The sequence below is a fragment of the Colias philodice genome, chromosome 25 (assembly GCF_061535455.1).
Source record: "Colias philodice isolate Cphi_HAF_F1 chromosome 25, ilColPhil1 Martin Lab GWU primary, whole genome shotgun sequence".
Lineage (NCBI taxonomy): Eukaryota > Metazoa > Arthropoda > Insecta > Lepidoptera > Pieridae > Colias > Colias philodice.
Genome location: NC_143110.1, coordinates 6,205,608 through 6,230,966, shown reverse-complemented (window position 1 = coordinate 6,230,966; position 25,359 = coordinate 6,205,608). Strand labels below are relative to the sequence as shown.

General features: G+C 33.1%; 2 protein-coding genes and 1 long non-coding RNA gene across 3 annotated transcripts in view; 1 reads left to right on the top strand and 2 right to left on the bottom strand.

Moving 5' to 3' along the window:
* Nucleotides 1-25,359, top strand: part of Cbp53E (Calbindin 53E) — a 112,482-nt gene that overhangs the window by 46,293 nt on the left and 40,830 nt on the right. The window contains exon 3 of the mRNA XM_089710729.1: nucleotides 867-952. Within this exon, the coding sequence (XP_089566855.1) occupies nucleotides 867-952 (86 nt within the window). The remainder of the gene's footprint in view (nucleotides 1-866; nucleotides 953-25,359) is intronic.
* On the bottom strand, nucleotides 1,396-3,424 carry LOC149477443 (uncharacterized). The gene is made up of 3 exons (XR_016317623.1): nucleotides 3,065-3,424; nucleotides 2,877-2,938; nucleotides 1,396-2,799 (listed from the first exon to the last, which is right to left on the bottom strand). It is a non-coding gene; the product is annotated as an uncharacterized LOC149477443 (long non-coding RNA).
* Nucleotides 13,929-25,225, bottom strand: LOC149477442 (putative salivary secreted peptide). Its single transcript, XM_089710665.1, has 3 exons — nucleotides 25,099-25,225; nucleotides 15,950-16,077; nucleotides 13,929-14,192 (listed from the first exon to the last, which is right to left on the bottom strand). The coding sequence occupies exons 2-3, from the start codon at nucleotides 16,075-16,077 to the stop codon at nucleotides 13,961-13,963; spliced, it is 360 nt and encodes a 119-aa protein (XP_089566791.1). The 5' UTR covers nucleotides 25,099-25,225; the 3' UTR covers nucleotides 13,929-13,960.

Here is a 25,359-nt window from a genome sequence, read left to right as displayed (position 1 = left end):
AATTTCAAAACATGCCGTGTGGGGTATCAAATGAAAGAGCTTATTGAGTAGATCACGAATATATAGCATACTATAACATTTCTTACACTTTCTCTAAGATTTTTTAGAAAATTTACGAAAATGCTCCATTTTTGAGTTAACTTTAAACCACTATAGATTGAAAACTCATGAATATATTTTTTAAATTATTATTAAATAAATAAATAAATAATTATTATTATTAAATAAATAAATAAATAAATATTCTTATTAAATAAATAATTTAATTATAATAATAATTTTATTAAATAGTACAAAGTAATGACTATTACTATTGTAATATTACATTGACAAGCAAGATTAATAAACAAAATACTAAGTATGTACTTAGGCTTTGAGTAATCATTAATATTTAGATAAACTTTACATCCAAATTCTTTACATAAACAACGAATAAACATACAAAGAATGTATTATATTATTCGATTCGAAGAATTTAAAATAAATTCTATTATTAGTACGATTATTGGAAGCCAACAAAAAGTGCTCTAGAATAATTGCGACTGACGGGGTAATCCAATAATGTGAAATTAACACGTATTTATTGTTTTAAAAAATATAAATTCTATTATTATAAAATCTACCATATTTATTTATACCTGGCTGAATATGAAACTGACAAATTGATAATTTCATGCTTTTGCTCTCGTTTGATTTATCAAGATAATTATACTTTTGAAGTGAAACTCGCGTCATGGCAATACTGTCACGTCAAGTAAGGTGACGATTTTTGTATCTTTGAATCTTGCCAATGAAGTTTCACTTCTGACACGTGTGCTCGGCATACATGCTCTTTTTTTATTAATGAAATATGTATTTTGTTTCAGGTAACGGATATATAGAAGGCACGGAGCTGGATGGTTTTCTGAAGGAATTCGTTTCTAGCGCGAATTTCACAGATATCAGCCCTGATGTAAGTAATTTTACATTTACGATGTCATTTCAGTATGATTTTTTTGCAGCATGATACCTACATATTATAAACAAATTTAATAAAATTAAAACAAATGCGATTGGGATTTGGTATGGCTTCAAGTTTTTAAATCCATACTTATATTATAAATGCGAAAGTAACTCTGTCTGTCTGTCTGTTACTCAATCACGCCTAAACTACTAAACCAATTTGCATGAAATTTGGTATGGAGATATTTTGATACCCGAGAAAGGACATAGGCTACCTTTTATTGCGAAATATGTACCACGGGCGAAGCCGAGGCGGACCACTAGTAAGTTATAAAGGCTTTTATTTTGAGCTAAATTTAGTACACCTTCTTGTAATTTATAAAACAAATAACTGAAGTATTAAGACGATACACAAAAAAAATCCACTGCTTGGCGGGCGGAGTCTAGCTCGCTATCGCGAACGCGGGTGTGCGCGAAGTCATTCTTGCAAACTCGCCGCGCTGCCGCTGGCCGACTCGGGACAAACATGTATGGAGTCGTCATACAGTTATAATATTGTTATACATATATTTAATTGTTGATTTATTGGTTTTATTTTCTTGCTTATAAACACAAAATTATCTTCTTTTTAACAACTACTTAGACATTATTAATAATTATTAATTATTATTATTTCGTAATGTTTACTTTATTACAAAATAATACAGGTTATAAATAATCTTTAAAATAACAAAAAATATTGTTACTCTGAAAAAATGAAATTTTACCTAATTACGCGGACTACTGAATTGATTTAGATAGAATTTGATGCTGACGTAGATATTACATCATGCCCAGAAATGAAAGGTACTATTTCTGAAAGAAGTTATAAACCCTAATTCTTCTCAGTCAAAGTCAAGAGTGGAAGATATCGCTAATACAGTAAAACTGATGCGAAACTTTGGATGTTAATTTGTATATTTTTTTGTTAGTTGTTACTTAATCACGTCAAGACTACATTACCAATTTTGATAAAATATAGCTTATGGCCTGGATTTACACATAGGATACTTTTTATCCGAACTGAACACTTCTGTGGGATAAAACAGGATTCACGATATAACCTAATTCCACGCGGGCAAAGCCGCGGTCGGAATGATATTTTTTTAAATAAAAAAATTGTTTAAAAAAAACACAAAATATATTGACGCATGTATTTATTTTTTGCACTCTATTATAATTGTAATTATTCATTACAAATAATCAAAATAAAATAGCCAGAACAAAGTTAGGCCCTGGTAGGATAGGTAGGCAGGTACAGCAATGTGAGACGAACACTGGCTTATTTATACCAATAATAATGTATTATAAACATTAAATTAAGTTTACTTTCTAACAACAAAAATACATAATATTAGCTAATGTGAAAACGAATCAACCAATCATCCCACAACAATGAAATGTGCACACAAATATTCATCCAAATCGGTTCATGTGATTAGGAGGAGTGACTGCAGCGCCATCCTCCGGGCCCAATTGTGTTTCCAGATCACCCAGGAACTCAATTTAATATACTTACACAAAATTTTTCGAAATGAAAACTCACATTACTATGTAAATATGAATATAAACCGGTTTTAGTACTAAACAATTTCCCGCACAGGTGTAGTAAGTATAAATGAAATAAATATCAACATCAAATTCTTTATACAACATACTTATCTACCACCTACTAAGAAATTCTTGAAATTTTTTCGTATTTTTTTTAAATATAATACTACTCCAACGAGCTCCTGTTCCATAATTCCATATTACGTCCACCATACTTCCACTAAGTTCACCATGATTTTTTATTTCTTTGCACTTTGTTGCTTTTTGCTAAAAATGGAATCATGCGATAAAACCAGTAGAGCGTTGATAACAATATACATTTTTGACTGAATAAAGGTACTTACGAAGGAGTGGGTTCACATTGTGAACAATCAGTGGGTTTATTTTCCTTCTGGATTCCGGATTTCTGAAAAGATTATTTATGCTATAAATGAAAAAATCTTACACATTCGTTATGTACTTAAAACAGGGGTACATATCAAACATCGTCTATAATACAATTATCATCAAATTTAAAATAAAACCAACTTACTTAATTAATTTGTTCCAATTGTAAGCATTCTTTTTCCTCCAACCTTTATGTTTCTTCTTCTTATTTTCTTTATTGTCCCCATTTGTCTCATTTTGTCTTATCGTGTTGTCACCCTTTTTTACGATTGCGCAAGCGACACAAGTTCCCCGTGTGACGGCCGTAGCGGGAATGACTCGTGCAGCGATCGGGGTAGGAAGGTACAGGGCGGCTCTCGCTATATTGGCTGGTCGCGCGCTAATTTCAAGTATTTCTTGTTTATTTCAAAACCATCGCATATTTCAAAATTCTAACACGGTAGACGTATAGGTTGTATATTTTATAGTTAATATCCAAAAAGTCGTAACTTTACGTTTGTTATTTTGAAGATGCCAGAGATTAAAAAAAAATAACAATGAGAACTTTGTATTTTTTTTCTATCGAGAAAATATCATGGAATCATGTTTCTAAAACGGTAGACGTATTGTGTTACTATTGAACTTTCTTGTCAAGAATTTTCATCACGACAACTTTAATAATATAAAAATTACGAAGGTTTAAAAAGGGCCGTAAATGTTAGAAAAATTAATTCATCACCTTAAATTTCCACTTAATGACGATTTGCGGTTCGGTTAGTTAATGACATGTCGTTAACATTCGAACACAATTAATCCGTCACACTTGGACATTAATTTTTCATTACATACATAATGTAGTCATTTAATATTTATGTTATTCTTTATAAACGCCCATATTTGAAATCATTGTTTAAAGAGTGAAATATTAGGTATTAAAAAAACTATGTAAAAATAAGAAACTAAACTCTATTGAAAAATACACTCGGTTATGTAAGTAAATAGGTTTCATTATTTATGTTAAAACACTAAAAATACAAAAAAGTTTAAAAGACACCAACCACAATATGTGAAAAAAAACATGTCAAATTCATTTTAATCCTCTTTATTTCACAATAAACAAACACTTTAAACTACATACCACTATATTACTTGATATTATACTGCCAAACGCATTGTCACTTATTGCCACACATTTAAACAATATGAACGCACATCCCATTTATCCGCGTAGTACCGCTCGCACAGCCGTTTATCCCAAATGCTGCAAAAGACGCCCATTCTGGAAAACTCCTTAACCATTCCTTTCTTTCACTCCCTTTATTTATACTATCTTGCATCTCTTTTCCTCTTGTATCCATATTGTTAATAGAAAGAGACAGAGCTATGTGTAGAACTGTCAAAATTATGATGAGACATGTTTTCTTCATTTTGACGTTGTTAGGTACTGATTGTATCGAAATGATTTTTTTTTTCAAAAATCAAGTGATTTAGTTGTAATAGTTGTGGTTTTGTATTAATGTAAAATTAATAGTGATTTATATCAATTAAATAACAATAAAATTTCTTTTCTTAAATTATTATCGCAATTTGGAATATTAGAATTTTTGTCGTTTATTTTTTTATTACAACAAATGCGTGTACCGTACATAATTTATCAGTTGTATTATGTAAATATCTACGTTATTTATAGTAACACAGACAACAACAAAGATTTAAAATAACTTGCTTCTGTTACGTAGGCGTACGTTGTAACGTATTACGTACCATACGGTAGCGTATTTTTACATTTTTACATGACAGTTAAATTAAATATATCTACATACTTATTTGTCTGAAATTGATAAGAAGGAAATTCTGATTCAGAAAAGATATAAATGATACCATCTTATAAAATATTCCAATGCCTTACCTACTTACCATTTCCACTTTTCAAGATAAAATATGTATAATTTCAGAAACAAAAGTTTCACCACCTCTACACAAAACAATTAGAGATTCAGTGGTATTCTATACATTAAATTTCACCAAATGAAAAAGAAAAACAACTAATAAAATCAAAACATTTATTTCAAAAACTTAACTCTCGTAACTGTATAAAATCCATGATAAAATATAAAAAATGTGACAAAAAATTAATCCAGGCCGAACCGGGGCACATAACTAGTAGTCAATAGAAACACACCGTCCCTCAATCCTCACAAACCCAGAAGGGCACTGATCACCACTGAATATGGAATATGGAGCCATCCTCTCCTGAACATAACGTGCTTTTGCCTCATGCTTCAAAAGCTTTCTCAACGCTTTACCTTCCTTCTTCTCCTCATGGTACAATTTCTTATTATACTTGAACTTATCACCAAAATATTTACTACCATTAACTATAAATATAGTTAAGAAGAAAAGGAAAAACGATATTGTTATGGCTCGCATTGTTCGACTGTGTCAGATGTGATTGAGCGGGTCATTAAAATGGTATCATAAAGTAATTTGGGAATATTAGCCATTAAGATAATTGGTTCTGTAAATCAATGAATATACAGGGTGTCCCACCATCGGTATACTGAGCTCACAGGAGGTTATAGTTTTACACACGCTGAGTACGTAAAAAATACTTATAAACCGAGGATTCCGCCGCGCGCGCAACCGTGTACCGTTGCACTCCGTATTATAATTTGATATCTCCGAATATGTCTAACAAAAACTTAGAAATCTGTGTTCGCGAGTTGAATAACACTGTTATACTTCTACAGAACAAAGTGAACTCGTTGGAATTGCTGATATTCGAACAAAATAACTTATTGAAAAATCTCCTTCAAACTCATCAAGATGTCAATACGAAGGTACATCTCGGATCAGCTGGTCAAATATGCGAGCCTGATGCGGGTACAACGAAGCAGCGTCCAGTACGTCAGACGAGACTTCGTGCTGTTTCTTCTGTCCCCGCAAGCAAGCCTAAGGTGCGAACAGCGAGGAACATGTCGCCCATCTCAGCGCCCGCCCCACCGCCACTGCACGCGATACCGAGTGACGTCGAGCCAGCCCCTACTACAGGTACGGCGTACGACTCGAACCTCGTCTCGCAAGCGACCGATGCCGCTGATACAAATGCGAGCATCGGTACTAACAATGAATGGGTAACAGTGAGACGCAAGCGAGTTTCTAATTCGTCGAAGAATGTAGCTCGTGGTACGGCCGCGCCTGGGACGACTTCACTCGAGGCTGCGGAACGTAAAAGCTATCTGCACGTTTATTATTTAAAATCTGGTACAACTGTTGAACAAGTTATCAATCATCTGCTCGTTATCTGCCCCAATGATAGCTGCTTCGTCGAACAGTTAAAACCCCGTGGAGACTACGCTTCCTTCAAGTTAACTGTCCCGACTAAACATGTAGATATTTATTTGTCACCATCTCACTGGGCCGAAGATGTGCATATAAAGCCATGGCGTAGTGGATTTCGCAAAGAAAAGGACACCCAAAAGCCGTAAATTTAAATCCCTCACTATGTTCTACCAAAACGTAAGAGGTTTACGTTCAAAGTTAGACAAATGTAAAATATCGGTATTAAGTGAGCGCTTTGATATATACGCTTTGACTGAAACTTTTCTTAACAGTGGTGTTAGTGATTCGGAAGTATTTCCCGCCGGTTACTCCTTGTTTAGAAAAGATAGAGCTGACGATTCTGGATGGGGTGGAGTTTTATTAGCCTTTCGTGACTGCTACAACGTCAAAAACATTAGTATAAATAGCGGTGATCTAAATTGTTTAGAGATTTTAGCTTTATCCGTTAAAATTAAGTACATGAATTTTGTTTTTTGTGTTTTGTACATACGACCTAGTTCCAGTGATGAAATCTACTGTAAATATTTTGAAATTTTAGAAGACTTGTGTATTCGATTTTCGCAGCATAAAATCATTATTTTTGGCGATTTTAATTTAAACTCTGCAAGTAGAAACGTACTTACTCACTATAAAAACATGTTAGCATTGTGCAAGTTTAGTCAAATTAATACTGTTCCTAATGTAACCGGTAGTATGCTAGATTTAATATTGTGTAATTTTAATACTGATTTACAATTGATCGATGACCCGCTACCGCTTGTACCCAAGGATAATTATCACCCCCCGCTTTTAGTAAAATTAAGTTATTTGAGCCAACCACAGAAATACAAAACTCCGTCTGTGTGTAGACAATTTATCTTGCAGTCTAATGAGTGGAATTTTCGTAAGGCGGATTTGAACAAACTATATTCGCGTCTCGAATTATTAGACTGGCGTGATATGTATGAATATGGTAATGTAGATGATGCGATTGAATTATTTTATAAAAAAATTTACGAGTGTATTAATGAATGCGTTCCCACAAAACGCAACCCCACATTTAATTCAAGATTTAACTACCCAGTATGGTTTACATCAGACGTAATTAGTAACATTAAAACTAAATATTTTCATCTAAAAAAGTATAAAGAAAATGGTACACAATTTAATAGGGAAATGTTTAGATATTATAGAATTAAGGTTAAAAACTTAATACATATTGCTTATTCTACCTACACGAATCAATTAGAATTTAACATAAAAAATGATCCATCAAATTTTTGGAATTTTATTAAACAACAGCGCTCGTCCCACTCTCAGCGTACCGAATATGAATATAACGGGAACCTTGTCTCAGGTGTCGACGCTGTTAATGCTTTTGCTACTTATTTCCAGTCGGTCTTTTTGAAAGATAAACCTCAACTTAGTCCGAATAACATCTGCTCACATCCCGATAAGGATTCCTCGCGTGTATCTATTAGCTACATCTCTAAGTCCGAAATACAAAATGCTGTTCGACGTCTTAAACCACGCTCATCTGCAGGACCCGATGGCATTCCTCCTTATCTCATTAAGGACTGCATATCTGTTTTTTTACAGCCACTTCACTTCTTATTCAACATGTCGCTTTCGTCCGACACATATCCTAATGAATGGAAAAAGTCGCGCATTACACCAATACCCAAAAGTGGCTGTAAGTCCCAAATTAATAACTATCGCCCTATAGCTGTAGCTTCTTGTTTTGGAAAATTATTAGAGATAATTTTAAATAATAATCTGACGAATCAGATTCGCTCACTCTTGTGCGATCCTCAACATGGATTCCGGTCGAAACGTTCTACGACAACAAATCTCATCAATTTTGTCGATTATACTGCAAAAGCACTCGATAAAAAAAGACAGGTTGACGTAGCTTATTTTGATTTTAAAAAGGCTTTCGATCGCGTAAATAATGATGTTCTTTTATCGAAATTTTCTAAATTTGGTTTTACACCCAAGTTGATAAAATACTTCGCTAACTATTTTGATGGTCGCGTCCAATACGTCCAACTCGGACGTCTACGTTCCGATCCTTATTCGGTGCATTCTGGCGTAAGTCAGGGCAGCACCTTAGGACCTACTCATTTCTTGGTCATGGTAAACGACCTTCCTAATGTACTAAGATCAGCCCAATGTCTCATGTTCGCAGATGACTTAAAACTATTTTTAACTATCGAATCTTATTCCGATTGCTTATCTTTACAAAATGACATAATAAATTTGACTTCTTGGTGCCATGAAAATCAATTAGAATTTAATATTTCAAAATGCAACATAATGACATACACTCGCTCGCGTTCACCTATTGTATATCCATACAGCTTAGAAGGCACAACGCTGCGCAGAGTCGACCACATCCGCGATTTAGGAATACTTTTTGACAAAACGTTAACGTTTAATGAACATATTGAGGCTGTGTGTCAAAAAGCGTACAAATCCCTCGGCTTTATCGTACGGCAATCGGCGAGGTTTCAGGATAGAAACACTGTCGTCGTATTGTACTCGGCCTACGTACGCAGTATATTGGAATACAATGCAATAATATGGAGCCCTCACGAAAAGAAATACACTCTACTGCTTGAGAGGGTTCAAAGAAAGTTTGCTCGTTATTTGTATTTAAAACTTTACGGATATTATCCTTACATGTATCCATCTCTTTTCGTAATAGGCATGGTTGGCTTAAATACACTTGAATTGAGACGAAAACTTGCTCTCTTAATTCACTATTACTTATTATTAAATAATCGCGTCGACAATCCTGTCGCTTTGGGTATGTGCGGGTTGTGGGCGCCGCCTCCCGGCGTGTCGCTGCGCCGCCGGCCGTTGTTCGCGGAGGCCTGTGTGCGGACGCAGGCGGCCGGCACCGCTCCGACACACTCGGCCCTTCATCTGCTAAATCGTGTGCTGGCCTCCGATGCCACAATTGACATTTTTGCTAGCAGTACAAATACTGTCCTAGACCTCTGTATCAGGTACTTGGATGCACATAGTATGTAACTCCATTTTGTTTGTATTTTTGTTAACATATTGTTACTAAATTCTATCATCTATGTATGCTTTGGTATTATTACTGTAAGTACAAAGAATGATTCTGTTTCAATAAATAAATAAATAAATAAATAAAATTCCAGGCGCATTTTTTTAAGATTATGTTTTTATAGACAAAATGCTCACATAAGTGAAGTGGTATATGCCGACTGCGCGATGCTAGAGAAGAAAACATGGATTTTAAGAAAAAATTTAGCAAAAAATTTTTGACGTAATTTTGTTGTTTAAGTATTTTTTACGTGATCAGTGTATGCAAAACTACAAGCCCCTTCGCGCTTAGTATACCGATTGCGGGACACCCTGTATATTTGTGTTTTCCAATTTGTAAGGAATTATAATTATGTCTTATCACAGATTATACAATACTATACTAGTCGTATTTTGGTTCTTGTTAACAACTAGATTATTTTTCTTATAAATGACTAATTCGTCATTGTTATGGGGACACAGTTTTCTACGTTTAAGTACTTACATCTTATGTTATTATCAATTCTATAGCGAATAAGCGCTTACAGAAGAGTATAGTTGTGTGCTGATCATTTTTATGAATAACTAGCTTCCGCCCGCGGCTTCGCCCGCGTGGTGTTTTGTTAAAAGGTAGGTATAGCCTATGTTCTTTCTCAGGGTCTAAAGATTGTCTGTACCAAATTTCATCAAAATCGGTTGAGATGTTTAAGCGGGAAAGCGTAACAGACAGACAGAGTTACTTTCGCATATTATAAGTAGGGATTAATTCCAATTAAAATGAAATTACTTTTTCCCCTTTAATTCCAGACTAGCATATTCGACCAAAATCTAAAAACCACTTAAAAATATAATTTACCTATATGCAGTTCAATATAACGTCATTTCCATTGGCAATGAAAAATAACGTTTACAATTCTCGGAATAGAAAAGAGAATAGCATCACTTTATTCTTACATTAGCATTTACTGAGAATAACAATTCCATGAACCCAGTAAACAATTCTCATATAAAAGTTTTCAGTCCCACGCTGTATTCAAGCGAATTTTATTACGCCGTTTATCACAAGATTTAATAAAATCCTCGCTAGTGGACCGTTTATTTCCAAATAAATTGCGCAAACTGTAATATCGAGTTGCTGAGACAACATTTTCAGCTGTACCCAAAGGTATTTGAAGAGTTTTCCAGAACTTATATGTTGGTAAAAGTAGATAGTGACTTGCAGCTGTCGAAGATTCTGAATACGTAGCGCTACAAAGTATAAAATTCATCTGATAAGCCATAAGGGAGTAAATATTTGAATTACAGTTTACTATACTCTTCCCGTGGTTTCGCCCATGTCATAAAACCACACACGAAAATCATATCAGAAAATTGCTCCGTTGCGACGTTACTTGAGGACAAACATGCGAAAACACTTTGACCCACATTTATTATTATATTATAATATAAATATCATAAGTTGGATGATTTAATTGATAATGATGTCGTCCATAATATCGTTACCGACACAGCTACTAGTATTATTATTCTGTGCCGACACTAAAGAAAACGATAGCCACTATATTATATTCTGCTTATATTATAAAACAAAAAAATTACTTTCTTAGGTGCGTTTGTATGCATTATAAATTACTATCTCCTGGTGTTGACGACCATAATGTTTCCAGCATTCCGAATTAGTTCACGTCTAAGTTCTAACCATTATCGAAAATTCGCAACCATTGCTGATCTCTAAGTACCAAATTGGTCTCTGAACGGTATCGTCACATTTATAGAAGTGATACTGCAGACAAATAGCTTCCGTATTGAATAAGCAGTAAATATGAAAATTGAAAAGCAAAATACAACATAGCATTTTTGCTGACTCGAAAGCAAAGGTGGTTTTACGCGTAGGTTTTATTTACGCGGGTAAATTATCCCATTGAGCCCCAAGCGGCCCGATCGGTCCCAGACACAATTATTAGATTTTCTATTGTGTCTGTGGTTCCGGGGCCTGAGTTAAAAAAAGTAAATAGTAGTTTCAAATTCCTTGTGTAGGTATTCAAGGGCCTAGTTTTGAAACAGGTTTTCTCAAATAATATGTATATTCAGTGAAAGCTAAACTACATAATAGATTACATAACTTATTTTAATTTAAAAATATCAAATGAATTTGATTCGGATCGCCATAATAAAATTGTTAGAATGTTTCCAATTATTATAAATACCAATATTGAAAATTCATTGAATGTTTTCCTACCCTTTTTAGATTTTATGCCCAAATTCAACGAACCAACGAGTTCAGAGAAATCAGCTTTTGTCAAATAACGCGATTTCAAATGAATTCATGTGTTTTTATTAATGTTCTCATTTGATCTTGTTTTCATTTAGATATGAATATTTAAATACCTACATGATAAATTTGAATGTTTGTGTCTATTATTATTTTGAAGTTCAGGCGTTAGTCTAGTCAAAGTCGACTAAAACCTTATTTACCGTTGGTTCCCATTTCCAACATTAGTCCTTCAAACAAATTTATTCCACGTTACTTACAAGGTTAATCCATCCAACCTGAAAAAAACAAACAGACCCATAGACAACTTTTTCTATACGATTGTGGCAAGTGACTGATCTTTTTGTTTCACATTTGGCACTAGCCTTGTTTTGGCGCCAAGCCAAAATACCTACATGTCAATTAAACTTTTTTTTTCTTTTTTTTTCTGATTGTGCTAACCAGTGCTAACCTCGCAATTACTGCGATTTAGATATACAGTTGAGTAAACAATTTTTTTAGTCTGTGACCTTTGGGAAAAGTAAAAAATAGGTTTTATTGAGCCTGGAAATGTAACAGAAGTGTATTTTTTGTAGATTTGTTTTGTGTAAGGGACGTTAAGCTTAGTATTGTTGTCACGATTCAATTATTTGATAAACTAATCCAATGGGGGTTTGGTATCCTTAATTCCTTATATACAAATAGCTTTCCGATGGATGAGATAATATTGTTATGAATTTACAGCATTTCCAAAGGCAAACATCTAAAAATAAAGTATTTCTTAGTAGGTATACTTTTATATGTAACCTTTTTACAAACAATTTTTTTAGTATTTTTTAGCAAATGTTAAAAAAAACATCCGTCTCTTTGCACAGCGATCGTGAATCGTGAGTTAATGGTGTACTTTAAAAAATTCAGCATAAGTATATCAACAGTCGAATAAAAAACAAATTAAGAACGAAGTTAAGTTCTTCTCGAATATTCGATGAACTGCACTCAAATTGGAGTCCTTCATTAACTGTGAACTTGGCAAGTATCGTCATAATAGCTTCGAAATTCTAAGAGTCTTGTTTGTTAATATTTTAGCGATGGATTTTAAAGCATCTTGACGTCCAGTTATTTTCAGTTTAAATAGGAAAAGTGAACTTCTTGGAAAATTTATTAAACATGGACGTGGAGTTTATAAAGAAATGCAGTCAGTTTTTTAAAGGAACAATTTTTAAAGGTAGAATAGTTAAATAACAGTGAATTGGTGGGTAATCCAATCTCGATCACCGTGTCTTATAACTAACTTAAAAGTTGTTTAGTTTTAAAATGATATATGTAAAAAAGAATTTTATGAATAAGAAGTTTATGTATTAGAACATACGTGAAACGTTTTATCTCTCATATTATTGCTATAAACAGAATATTTAATATTTGTTGGATTATTTTTATGCTATATCAAGATTTGCCACATCAAAAATAACCAGATTTTTACGTTAAATACGGTTTTATTTACATCAATATCCCCATTCCCCATACATCCATACTAATATTATAAATGCGAAAGTAACTCTGTCTGTCTGTCTGTTACTCAATCACGCCTGAACTACTGAACCAATTTGCATGAAATTTGGTATAGATATATTTTGATACCCGAGAAAGGACATAGGATAGGTTTTATCCCGGAAATCCTACGGGAACGGGTTTTTCTCTGAAAACGCGGGCGAAGCCGCAGGCGGAAAGCTAGTCAACAATAAAATTGAAGCCGCCTCCTCTCGCAGTCTGCAACCGCACGGTCACGTAATTATAACCCACGCCGCCGGCCACGATCCACGCTGATGCGTATTGACTGTAACCGATCTCGTGCGCGATCACAACGGATATATGGGTCTTACAGCTAACGTATTGGAGTAAGATTGACAGTGTAAATATCATAATGAGTGATTAATTCGTACTATTTATTTACAAAATAAGCTAGACATTTTGTGTCAAAGCAAGTTAATAGTTTGTGAGCTTGTGTGTTAATCCAATGCTTCTTTCGTAAAAATAAGGCAATGTTTCTGACAGAAATACAACTTTATTTAACTCAATATCCCCATACATCAACAACAAAATTGAAGCCGCCTCCTCTCGCAGTCTGTAACCGCACGGTCACGTAATTATAACCCACGCCGCCGGCCACGATCAACGCTGACGCGTATTGACTGTAACCGATCTCGTGCGCGGTCACAGCAGATATACGAGTCTTATAACTATAATAGTAATTTTTATAGATAATGATTATTATAAGTTATTTAATGATAATATCTACATATTAATTACAAAAGTAACAAGACATTTTTCTTTAATTTTTGTATAGTTCAAGCTTGTGACCTTTTGTATGTTATTCCAATGCTTGATTCGTAAAAATAAGGCAACATTTGTGACATTAATACACTTTTATTTCCACAATTAATATCCCCATACATCAACAACAAAATTGAAGCCGCCTCCTCTCGCAGTCTGTAACCGCACGGTCACGTAATTATAACCCACGCCGCCCGCCACGATCCACGCTGACGCGTATTGACTGTAACCGATCTCGTGCGCGGTCACAGCAGATATTCGGGTGCCGTAGTTCCCTCGAAACATGAAGTCCTGGTACTGGATCGCGTTCGGTATGGGTAGTTTTTGAAGATATTGTCTGGAATAACAATTATTCGATTTAAACATTTATTTCTGCACATTTTTTATTAAAGCTTCAAAGAGTTTGTGTCCAATTCAATAACAAATTTCAATTTTTTCAATTATCAGTTAATTCGATTCCCGGTCGAAGCAAGTGAATTTTCGAAAATCTTTAAGGCAGTTCTATTTCTTTTGAAAAATATAGGAATGTTTCCTTTCAACAAAATTCGCTGTCTCCAGTATTTCAAGTACTTTCCCTCCAGGGCCCATCGAAAATTTCCACACTGTATACATGTAAACTTATAATATTGCTACAACTATAATATAATTGTAGCGATTTTCAAGAAAACTCATTTTATTATTAAATTTTCATTGCGACGGTCGTTAAAATTATTTATTTACTAGCTGTGCCCCGCGGTTTTACCCGCATTCCTCCGCTCCTGTTGGTCTTAGCGTGATGATATATAGCCTATAGCCTTCCTCGATAAATGGGCTATCTAACACCGAAATAATTTTTGAAATCGGACCGGTAGTTCCCGAGATTAGCGCATTCAAACAAACAAGCTCTTCAGCTTTATAATATTAGTATAGATTTCTAACAAAATTTCAGCGCTCATTAAAAATGTATCTACATGCAAAATTCAAATGTAACAGTAATATAATTCACAACAGCGTAAGCTTACACACAAGAGACTAACCACTCTGAGAAAATGTTCTCGAAATTGTTCGCAGTCTATTCCCAAAACAATTCAATCCACTCTAACAGATACTTGTGTATGAATTAATGATTTAATTAATGGGTAATGTATGTTAAACCTTTTTGAATAGAACAGAAAGAAGAATAAAGTTTCTTCTTTGTCTTTATTCAACTGGGTTTCACACTTTAAACTGCATTAAATTACTAGGTAAATTATGTTTTTCAGGAATTATATTTTTTTTCGGTCACTAATGCTACCTATATTATAAATTATAATATACCTTATTTGTTACATCTATTGAAAAGTTTTGTGTAAAACCGTAACGTACTAACAATCAAACTTAACAATATTAAGACAAATTATTGTTTTAAACAATAAATTGTCGTATTACAATTGGTCTAACCATGTCATGAATTAAAACATGATTATAATAATATTAGAACAATTTATATATATATATATATTTATATATAATACTTAAATATAATAATAAATCAATGCAAATATAAACGTACAATTATTAGTCTGTAAAACCTTTCAGTCGTAATGAATGCAATCGATGATACTCCATGAAACCTCAAATTGAAATGGTCGAGTGCATTAGTCCAAGAGAGATCCGTGTTGAATGAATGTTCGCGGGAACTAAGGGTTGTCAACTTTGTGTTTTATTTGGGCTGAACAGTATTAAAAAAAAGTTCTTTCAAACTATTTAAGATAAACATTTTTATCAATAATTTTCTTTGTTTTGTGTTGTTGTAGAGATTCAGTAATTTAAACGTATTTTCCAATGTAACCCGTTTCAGATTAGGAAAAATATATTTACATTACTACTATATCATTTATCATTTATCTCTATCTATAGGTAAGTACTTAACATTCTTCAGTAAAGAGTCACTGTCCTGATCTTTACTAGTATTATAAAGAGCCAAGAGGAAGCATATTTTTGTCAAGACGAAAAAAGCTTTGAAACATTAATTAATTACCAACAAAAAGCCACATTTTTCCTAAGTGAAATCATAGTATAGTATTATTTATTATTTTTTCGTTTCTAATTGTAATTAGTAAGATTACTATTTACCTATACAATAGTATGTCATACGCCGCAACATAGCCCACAGTCAGATTGTATCTAGGCTGAGATTTCACAGCTGCACCGTTGCTAAGGGATACCACCGACAAAACCAAAAATAGTATGAGGGACTTCATCTGAAAAAAAAGGAAAATAATTTTTAAAACAGAACTTTAAAAAAAAAGTAAAGATGATGAGCCTGCATATATCTTAGTTAGCTACTGTTTATGGAGAACAAAGTATACCTACAGTATTTATTAGTAACTAGCTGTGCCCGCGACTTCGTCCGCGTGGAATAGTGACTGCATAGTAGTTACTACTAACACACAATTATTGAGTAAACACGTCTTGAAACACGTACTACCATAAACAACTAAATTATAAGTACTTACAGATTATTTTACAGTTAAGAAATAAAATAAATAATAACATAAAGTAACTGTTAGTAAAATTAAAACTAAACTGAGCTATAAAACTTTGTTACAGAAGAGTTCAAAATCTCCAGGATGTGGCTATCCTCCCGCTCCCATATCCTTCTACTTTCACAGACTTTCAACTTTTCCCTTTCACCCCTAGTAAATGGCAGAACCGATTTTGATGTAAACCATGTCTAATTGTACTTATATGTACACGACATATCACGTTTGGTGCTCCATTTGGATTATTTATCCCCACTATATCAACCCTAAGGTGCCAATATTATATGCAATAAACAGATGAACCGATTTTGATAAAACATGACTAATTGTAATTCACACGTCAATTGATATGCCGCTTGAGTATATTGTTTGACCACATTCGATTATTCATTCCCACTTTTACCGCTATAATCCAATAAATGGATGAACCGATTTTGATTAAATATGCCTCATTATACTTCTCACGTCATGTCATGCCCTTTCATTTGATAAGCCACTTGGGTATATTTAACAAAATTCATTTTTTTATTACCACTTTTATACCTATATCCAATAAATGGATGAACCAATTTCGATAAAATATTTCTTATTGTACTTCATGTCACACGTCATGTCTTTCATTAGATACTTCACTTGAGTATATTTGATAAAATTCATTTATTTATTTATTCCTACTTTTACCCCTATATCAAATAAATGGATGAACCGATTTTGATAAAATTTGACCATTTGTTTCTGACAGGTCGTCTATTTACATTTGATATATCACTTGGGTATAACCGACAACATTCGTTTTTTTCATTCCCACTTTTACCCAGGTTTTATATACAGGGTTACAGGTTAAGTCGACCTATTTTTCGTTTTCCGGGCATTTTCCCACGCTTTTTTCGGACATTTTCACGCATTTTCCGGATATTTTCCAGGCATAGACGACCTGTCAGAAACAAATGGTCAAATTTTATCAAAATCGGTTCATCCATTTATTTGATATAGGGGTAAAAGTAGGAATAAATGAATGAATTTTATCTGAGGAAAATTCGTATAAGTCCGGAAAATTTCCATACGCCAGGAAAAATTCTATACGTCGGGAAAATTTATACAGATGAGGAAAATTCGTATAAGTCAGGAAAATTTTTCTAAGTCCGGAAAATTTCCATACGCCAGGAAAATTTCTATACGTCAGGAAAATTTCTATACGTCAGGAAAATTTATATAAGTCAGGAAAATTTCTATACGTCAGGAAAAATTTCTATAAGGTGGAAAAGGATAGGTTAGGTTAGGTTAGGTTAGGAAAATTTTTCTAAGTCCGGAAAATTTCCATACGCCAGGAAAATTTCTATACGTCTGGAAAATTTGTATAAGCCAGGAAAATTTCTATACGTCAGGAAAAATTTCTATAAGGTGGAAAAGGATAGTTTAGGTTAGGTTAGGTTAGGAAAATTTTTCTAAGTCTGGAAAATTTCCATACGCCAGGAAAATTTCTATACGTCAGGAAAATTTATATAAGCCAGGAAAATTTCTATACGTCAGGAAAAATTTCTATAAGGTGGAAAAGGATAGGTTAGGTTAGGTTAGGTTAGGTTAGGTTAGCTTTTTAAAACTAAATTATTTCTGGCCACGAAATTTATAATCGTAATATTATTGTTACTGATAGGTCGTTTACTTTTCATTTAATATATCAAAGTATATTCGATAACTTTAGTTATTTTCATTCCTACTTTTACCTCTATATATTGTATACCTAGGTATAATAAATGGATTAACCTATTTTGATACAGTTTATCTAAGAACCAGCGTCGGAAAATATGCTGCCTAACAAAAAAACCGCATCTAATTACCTGCTAGCGAGCTACGGTGGCACAAACAGATACACACACAGACACACATAGCGGTCAAACACTTATCACCCATCTTTTTGCGTCGGGGGTTAAAAATATTATAATACGACATAACTTAAAGGACATTTTATGTATAAAATTTACCTAAAAATAAGCATAATTTTAATTTGACCCCTCCCCCCTACTACCTCAGCTTACCCCCCCACCCCCACCCCACTCTTGGGGACTTTCGATGTGATCACCTGGACATTTTATAGAAATAACTGTAGCGTATAAAAGATAACTTACGTTTTATCGTACACTGTATAATAGTAGCAAATGTTCGCCGTAAATACTTAAATGGTCATAACTTTTTTATTTATAAACCGATTGACATGAAATAAACACTAAATGTTAAATGAAGATTACCACAACATATAAGTGAAAACCGCATTTAAATCGGATAAGCCGTTTCTGAGATTAGCGTGTTCAAACATACAGACAAACAGACAAACGGACAAACGGACAAACAGACAAACAGACAAACAGACAAAAAAAATTTTAACGATAGTTTTGGGTTTGGGATCGATTTAGTAATAACCCCTGCTAATTTTTTTTTTATATATTTTCATTGTACAGACACCACTGTTCTAGAATTTTATTATATGTATTGATGTATTGATGACTAGCTGTGCCCGCGACTTCGTCCGCGTGGAATAGTGACTGCATAGTAGTTACTACTTAACACACAATTATTGAGTAAACACGTCTTGAAACACGTACTATCATATACAACTAAATTATAAGTACTTACACATTATTATAAAGTTAAGAAATAAAATAAAAAATAACACAAAAGAACTGTTAGTAAAATTTATTACTAAACTGAGCTATAAAACTTAGGTACAGAAGAGTTCAAAATTTCCAGGATGTGGTTATTCTCCCGCTCCCATATTCCTTCTACTTTCACAGACTTTCAACTTTTCCCTTTCACCCCTATTAAATGGCAGAACCGATTTTGATCTAAACCATGTCTAATCATACCTATATATTATGTACATGTCATATCCTTTCGTTTGGTACTCCATTTGGATTATTTATCCCCACTATCACCCCTAAGGTGCCCTATATGTAATAAACAGATTAACCAATTTTGATAAAACATGACTAATTGTAATTCACACGTCATTTGATATGCCGCTTGATTATATTATTTGACCACATTCGATTAAAAATTCGTGATCGAATTTTTTCTATTCTTTATAAATTTATATTTATACACATTCGATTATTCATTCCCACTTTTACCGCTATAAATCAATAAATGGATGAACCGATTTTGATTAAATATGCCTCATCATACTTCTCACGTCAGGTCATGCCCTTTCATTTGATATGCCACTTTGGTATATTATTTGACAACTTTTATTCCCACTTTTATACCTATATCCAATAAATGGATGAACCAATTTTGATAAAATATGTCTTATTGTACTTTACACGTCATGTCTTTCATTAGATAAGTCACTTGAGTATATTTGATAAAATTTATTTATTTATTCCCACTTTTACCCCTATATCAAATAAATGGATGAACCGATTTTGATAACATTGGACTACTTAATTGTTTCTGACAGGTCGTCTTTTTTCATTTGATATATCACTTGGGTATAACAGACAGCATTCGTTTTTCTTATTCCCACTTTTGCCCTACATATAATAGGCATGACGACAGTATCCATAAATGATCGTATTAGTGTTTTTAAGGGAAAATGTATAATAGATAATTACATATAGTGACTTAGAAATCTTAAAAACATTAAGATTAATGAGATTATCAATAAAATAAAACATTGAAATACTGCAGTTGGCCATTTTGACTAAAACACGCGTGACGTCACGCTTAAGTAAACAACTCAAATCAGATGTTTTTTGTTGTTATGAATATGTTGAGAATACGCATTTTTATTTATTTTCTATTGTTTCACGTATGATTTATCGACTCAGAACAGAAATATAATTGCGAATTCACGAATACATGGTTCGGGGTTCTCCGCGCCAACTTTATACAATCATTTCGTATTATTTTCTCGCTTAAAATAATTACTAACACATTTTTGAGCATTATTTTTATGTGGATTCACACTGCAATACTGCACACCACTTATAAACTTTGAAATTCGTTTCTATAACACATATTAAATAAATATTTTTTTAATTTTCTTCGCAATGCGTACAAATAATTACGTATTTACCAAAATGTGACGTCACGCCTACGCCATGACACCTGCGAGCTGTTTTGGCACAGTTAATAAATATTTTTTGGAAAATGGCTTTTATCTTCGTTAAATTTAAGTATATTACCGAAATATAGGGTTTTTCTTGTATAGTAAACGTATACACACATTATGGAAGAGGATTTCAAAATCTTTCGTCATGCCTATTATTGGATGAACCGATTTTGATTAAATATGCCTCATTATACTTCTCACGTCAGGTCATGCCCTTTCATTTGATATGCCACTTGGGTATATTCGACAACTTTTATTCCCACTTTTATACCTACATATTATATCCAATAAATGGATGAACCAATTTTGATATTATGTCTTATTGTACTTTACACGTCATGTCTTTCATTAGATACGTCACTTGAGTATATTTGATAAAATTTATTTATTTATTCCCACTTTAACCCCTATATCAAATAAATTGATGAACCAATTTTGATATAATTTGACTTGTTGTTTCTGACAGGTCGTCTTTTTTCATTTGATATATCACTTGGGTATAACAGACAACATTCGTTTTTTTCATTCCCACTTTTACCCCTCTATATAATAAATGGATGAACCGATTTTGATTAAATACCTATGCCTCATTATACTTCTCACGTCAGGTCATGCCCTTTCATTTGATATGCCACTTAGGTATATTTGACAACTTTTATTGCCACTTTTATCCAATAAATGGATGAACCAATTTTGATAAAATATGTCTTATTGTACTTTACACGTCATGTCTTTCATTAGATACGTCACTTGAGTATATTTGATAAAATTCATTTATTTATTCCCACTTTTACCCCTATATCAAATAAATGGATGAACCGATTTTGATAATACGACATAATTTCAAAGACCTTTTATATAGAAAATTTACCTAGAAGTAACCATAATGCTATTTGTGCAGGTTTTAGACTTATGAGCAAAAATCTAAATAAAGGTCCTTTGACCCCCCCTACTACCCCCTCAGCATAACCACCCCCCCCCACGCTTGGGGACTTTCGATATGATCATCTGGACTTGTCAAGGAATAACTTTAGCGTATAATTTACCTAATAAAGTAATTCATGTGTAGAATGCCTTAGCAAATGTTCGCTGTGATTACTTAAATGGTCATAACTTTTTTATTTATGAACCGATTGACATGAAATAAACACTAAATGTTAAATGAAGCTTACCACAATATATTAGTGAAAACCGCATCTAAATCGGATAAGCCGTTTCTGAGATTAGCGTGTTCAAACATACAGACAAACAGACAAACCGACAAACAGACAAACAGACAAACAGACAAAAATTTTTTTAACAACAGTTTTGGGTTTGGGATCGATTTAGTAATAACCCCTGCTAATTTTTTTTTACATATTTTCATTGTACAGACACCACTTTTCTAGAATTTTATTATATGTATTGATGTATGTATTGACAAGAAAATGTAGTTAGACGAATTTGTACTTTGCTACTAATTCAAGTGAGTTTCTTTCGCTTTGAACTATCTCAAGTTTTCTTACCATTGGTTTCAGTCATGTAGTTTGTTTTCAGCTTATGGTTTATGGACTTTATGGGAATGGATTATGGAATTATGATAAGATCACTGCATTTTATGGTAGGGCTTAATGTGCAAGTAATATGTTTCTCATATTATATTATGATAATATTATCATGTTATAGACAGAAATATTATAAACTAGCTGTGCCCGCGACTTCGTCCGCGTGGAATAGTGACTGCATAGTAGTTACTACTTAACACACAATTATTGAGTTAACACGTCTTGAAACACGTACTATCATATACAACTAAATTATAAGTACTTACACATTATTATAAAGTTAAGAAATAAAATAAATAATAACACAAAAGAACTGTTAGTAAAATTTATTACTAAACTGAGCTATAAAACTTAGGTACAGAAGAGTTCAAAATTTCCAGGATGTGGTTATTCTCCTGCTCCCATATTCCTTCTACTTTCACAGACTTTCAACTATTCCCTTTCACCCCTAGTAAATGGCAGAACCGATTTTGATCTAAACCATGTCTAATCATACCTATATATTATGTACATGTCCTTTCGTTTGGTACTCCATTTGGATTATTTATCCCCACTATCACCCCTAAGGTGCCCTATATGTAATAAACAGATTAACCAATTTTGATAAAACATGACTAATTGTAATTCACACGTCATTTGATATGCCGCTTGATTATAATTTGACCACATTCGATTATTCATTCCCACTTTTACCGCTATAAATCAATAAATGGATGAACCGATTTTGATTAAATATGCCTCATCATACTTCTCACGTCAGGTCATGCCCTTTCATTTGATATGCCACTTGGGTATATTATTTGACAACTTTTATTCCCACTTTTATACCTATATCCAATAAATGGATGAACCAATTTTGATAAAATATGTCTTATTGTACTTTACACGTCATGTCTTTCATTAGATAAGTCACTTGAGTATATTTGATAAAATTTATTTATTTATTCCCACTTTTACCCCTATCTTATATATAAAAATGAATCGCAAAATGTGTTGGTAAGCGCATAACTCGAGAACGGCTGAACCGATTTCGATCATTCTTTTTTTATTATATTCCTTGAAGTACGAGGATGGTTTTTATGTAGAGAAAACGTAAATATTATGTACCACGGGCGAAGCCGGGGCGGACCGCTAGTCTTATATATAAAAATGAATCGCAAAATGTGTTGGTAAGCGCATAACTCGAGAACGGCTGAACCGATTTCGATAATTCTTTTTTTATTATATTCCTTGAAGTACGAGGATGGTTTTTATGTAGAGAAAACGTAAATATGTACCACGGGCGAAGCCGGGGCGGACCGCTAGTATCAAATAAATGGATGAACCGATTTTGATAACATTGGACTACTTAATTGTTTCTGACAGGTCGTCTTTTTTCATTTGATATATCACTTGGGTATAACAGACAGCATTCGTTTTTCTCATTCCCACTTTTGCCCTAAATATAATTATTGGATGAACCGATTTTGATTAAGTATGCCTTATTATACTTCTCACGTCAGGTCGTGCCCTTTCATTTGATATGCCACTTGGGTATATTCGACAACTTTTATTCCCACTTTTATACCTACATATTATATCCAATAAATGGATGAACCAATTTTGATAAAATATTATGTCTTATTGTACTTTACACGTCATGTCTTTCATTAGATACGTCACTTGAGTATATTTGATAAAATTTATTTATTTATTCCCACTTTAACCCCTGTCCCCTATATCAAATAAATTGATGAACCGATTTTGATATACAAATTTGACTTGTTGTTTCTGACAGGTCGTCTTTTTTCATTTGATATATCACTTGGGTATAACAGACAACATTCGTTTTTTTCATTCCCACTTTTACCCCTCTATATACCTAATAAATGGATGAACCGATTTTGATTAAATACCTATGCCTCATTATACTTCTCACGTCAGGTCATGCCCTTTCATTTGATATGCCACTTAGGTATATTTGACAACTTTTATTGCCACTTTTATCCAATAAATGGATGAACCAATTTTGATAAAATATGTCTTATTGTACTTTACACGTCATGTCTTTCATTAGCTATACGTCACTTGAGTATATTTGATAAAATTCATTTATTTATTCCCACTTTTACCCCTATATCAAATAAATGGATGAACCGATTTTGATAAAATTTGACTAATTGTTTCTGACATGTCGTCTATTTTCATTTGATATATCACTTGGGTATAATCTACATTAACAACCTACATTAACAGCTAACATTCGTTTTTTTCACCACCACTTTTTGCGTCGGGGGTTAAAAATATAATACCTACGACATAATTTCAAAGACCTTTTATATAGAAAATTTACCTAGAAGTAACCATAATGCTATTTGTGCAGGTTTTAGACTTATGAGCAAAAATCTAAATAAAGGTCCTTTGACCCCCCCTACTACCCCCTCAGCATAACCACCCCCCCCCCACGCTTGGGGACTTTCGATATGATCATCTGGACATGTCAAGGAATAACTTTAGCGTATAATTTACGTAATAAAGTAACTCATGTATAGAATGCCTTAGCAAATGTTCGCTGTGATTACTTAAATGGTCATAACTTTTTTATTTATGAACCGATTGACATGAAATAAACACTAAATGTTAAATGAAGCTTACCACAATATATGAGTGAAAACCGCATCTAAATCGGATAAGCCGTTTCTGAGATTAGCGTGTTCAAACATACAGACAAACAGACAAACCGACAAACAGACAAACAGACAAACAGACAAAAATTTTTTTAACAACAGTTTTGGGTTTGGGATCGATTTAGTAATAACCCCTGCTAATTTTTTTTTACATATTTTCATTGTACAGACACCACTTTTCTAGAATTTTATTATATGTATCGATAATATGTTGTGTAAAGAAAAAGAGAGCAGCCATACAATATTACTTCAGTACGCGTAAAAAAATAGTTTTTCTAATGCAAAAAAAAAACTGACTGCACACTATCTTAAGTTAAAACCATTATTATCTCTATCATCCATTATCTATAAGTAATTTCCTTTCATATTTCTTAATTCGTCTTGATAAATTAAAACCATGACCTTACTCTATTATACTGACCTTTGAATATTCTCTGATCTGTTCAATTCTTATACAAATAAGAGCAAATAAGTATTAAAATAAATAAACACACAAATATTTTCGCTGTTTTCTCAGTACTGTCGATTCGATAAACAATATGTGACAGATTCTTATACAGCGTGATAACAAACAGACATTATCTTCACTTATCTATTGTGATTCATCTAAAGATTTGTCTACATTGTATATTATACTAGCTAACCACCCGCGGCTTCGCCCGCGTTTTCAAAGAAAAGCCCG